Source organism: Nicotiana attenuata, unplaced genomic scaffold (genome assembly GCF_001879085.1).
Source record: "Nicotiana attenuata strain UT unplaced genomic scaffold, NIATTr2, whole genome shotgun sequence".
In the NCBI taxonomy this organism is placed as follows: Eukaryota; Viridiplantae; Streptophyta; class Magnoliopsida; order Solanales; family Solanaceae; genus Nicotiana; species Nicotiana attenuata.
Genome location: NW_017670991.1, coordinates 112,644 through 115,024, shown reverse-complemented (window position 1 = coordinate 115,024; position 2,381 = coordinate 112,644). Strand labels below are relative to the sequence as shown.

Here is a 2,381-nt window from a genome sequence, read left to right as displayed (position 1 = left end):
TATGCTTGCGTGTGCGTTTGGTCGCAACAGTCTGTTCCAAAACAAATAACACATTTCTAAATTTGGAAATAATTCAACTTTAAACTCTTTCATTTTACCCATTTACCCTTAATGAGAAGTTTTTATAGCCACACAAATGTCATGGCCCCACAAACCTTTTACCCCTTAAACTTTTAAGACCACAAATTTCAAAAGTCTTTTCTTTTTTCTTAAACTCCGTGCATCTAATATGACACGGGAGGGAGTAGTTATTTAGAACACACTACTGTAAATTCGAATAGGCTCCTCGCCATACATATCATAATTGGAAGACAAAGATCTGTTTCGAATAAGAAATTTTCAGCAACAACATCAATTCATTTAAAATGCAGAAAAATATCACCGTGCAACTGTAATAAATTATTCCAAGTGACAAGAAAAATGTCCTAAAAGAATAAAGTGAAAAGTGAAACAAACTAGGGAAAAAAAGAATGAAGAATCCCAATTCTACTACATTTTCCTCCTCCCTGTCCAATCGTATCATTTCTATTCTCTCACACAGAAGCTTCAATCCTAGGCTGAAAAGTGAAAGCACAACTGAATTTCCTGTTATAGCCATCAACACTACACGCAGGCAATTCAGTCCATTCATTTCCAACCAAATTGCACAAGTAATACCTACAACTCTCATCAACAGCATTAGAAATGCACACAAATATCTGTTCACTATCTCCTCCAGTGCAGTTGATATCCACTTTTTTGCCATAAAATTCATGTGAAATTGCAGCCGGCATTGCCAAAACCTGATTCCAAATCCAACTCTTCTCATCAAATTTCCACACTCTCAGACTTGCAGTTTCCAAGAATTCAGAGAGCACAACCACAAGCAACTCTCCACCACATTCAACAAAGTCAATAGAATACTCATGACTAAGAGGGAGTAATCTTGGGTACTCAAAAAAGTACTTTCCAGCAAAATTGCAAACCACAACTTTGCCATTGGAGTTCAAGAAATACAGAATTTCTTGGCCAGTACAACCATTCTTGGTGATTATTGAGGAGTACTGTTTACATGGGGTTTTTTGTATTTCAGTTGCTACTACATTGCCACATTTACCCAAGAAATACAGCATTCGACCATCGTCGTCTTCTTCTTCATCAGTACTGTAGGATTCAGCTGCAGGGCAGCTCAAAGATTTTCTACTCAGAACTGCAGATTCTTCCCAGAGATTTGTCGTGGAATTGTATACTCTGAAAGAAAGATTTGGACTTTCTCCAAAAACCAAGTAAAGTTTATATGATTCTTGAGTGGAAATCATTCCTATAGCACAAAGGGTATTGCAATAATCCACTGAAGAGAGCTTGCGACAAGAGGAATTAACGGGGTTGAAAATGAGGAATTCATGCTTTTCACTATTGTGGAAACAGAGAAGTCCACCAGAAGCAGCAACAGGGAGGAAATTTGAATCATTTTGCTGATGTTTTTCAAGAAAATTAGATGGGTAAGTGAGTAATTTCTTCCAATTCATTTCAGAAGAATCGTACACAAAAGAAGATGATAGTGAAGAAGAATCAACCATATAAAACCAAGGGTCTCTGGATGTTATTTGAGAGCAAGCTATGTGGAAAGTAGAGGAAGTAGCAGCTGATTTCCACCTTTTGCTAACTGAGGTTAAGCGGAGAAAAGTGGAAGTTGGTAGCCATGAAAGAACCTTCTCAAGAAGATCTTGATTAAGCTCATCAAGTGGAAAAACAAAATTTCCTCCATCTTCTTCAGGTGATTTCCTCTTCAGATTTCTTCTAGAGGCCATAAGAAAAGAATGAAGAGAAATGGGATTGGGAAGAATGAATAACTTAGTTGGTATATAGAGAGAGAAGCTCAAGTAGTAGTTGTTTTATATTGTGGGCATTTGACATGGGGGTTGGACTTGGAATGGGAAGAGATATAAAGGGTTGTAAAAGAAAAAGAGAGAAAAAAAGGGGAGGTTAGGGGGGTGTAGGGAAGCTTCGTAAAGGATCTGTTTTTTGTATTTTATTTGCGTTGACAATTGAGTAAAGGAAAAGAGAGTGGGACTTTATAGTGTTGAAGATTGACAAAAGGAGCAGCCTGGGAATTGTTTGTGTTGCATATTGACAAAGAGCATCACCATCCAAGGGTTGGTTTCCCTGTTTCTTACACATTAGGTGGCTATTATCCATTTATGATTTTAGATTTGCGACGTGTTTTATTGGGTAATGCTAACATTCCGTCTATGACAAGGTCACAAGAGGGCTGAGGTGGCTCGAGTTGGAATCATAGTCGAACATGACGCTTATTTGTGTGCTTGATTAAGAAATAAAGTTACACCTGGGAGTGGCAAACGGACGGGTCGGGACGGATATGGTTCGGGTCGAAAACGGGT

At 38.2% G+C, this 2,381-nt stretch overlaps 1 protein-coding gene across 1 annotated transcript; it reads right to left on the bottom strand.

Moving 5' to 3' along the window:
- Positions 1–304: 304 nt before the first annotated feature.
- Positions 305–1,905, bottom strand: LOC109245048 (F-box only protein 13). The gene has a single exon (XM_019412233.1). The coding sequence runs from the start codon at positions 1,788–1,790 to the stop codon at positions 534–536; it is 1,257 nt and encodes a 418-aa protein (XP_019267778.1). The 5' UTR covers positions 1,791–1,905; the 3' UTR covers positions 305–533.
- Between the last annotated feature and the right edge of the window lie 476 nt (positions 1,906–2,381).

What these genes read in the sequence shown, in the direction of transcription:
- LOC109245048 (XM_019412233.1), bottom strand. Translation starts at nt 1,790, where the DNA reads ATGGCCTCTAGAAGAAATCTGAAGAGGAAATCACCTGAAGAAGATGGA.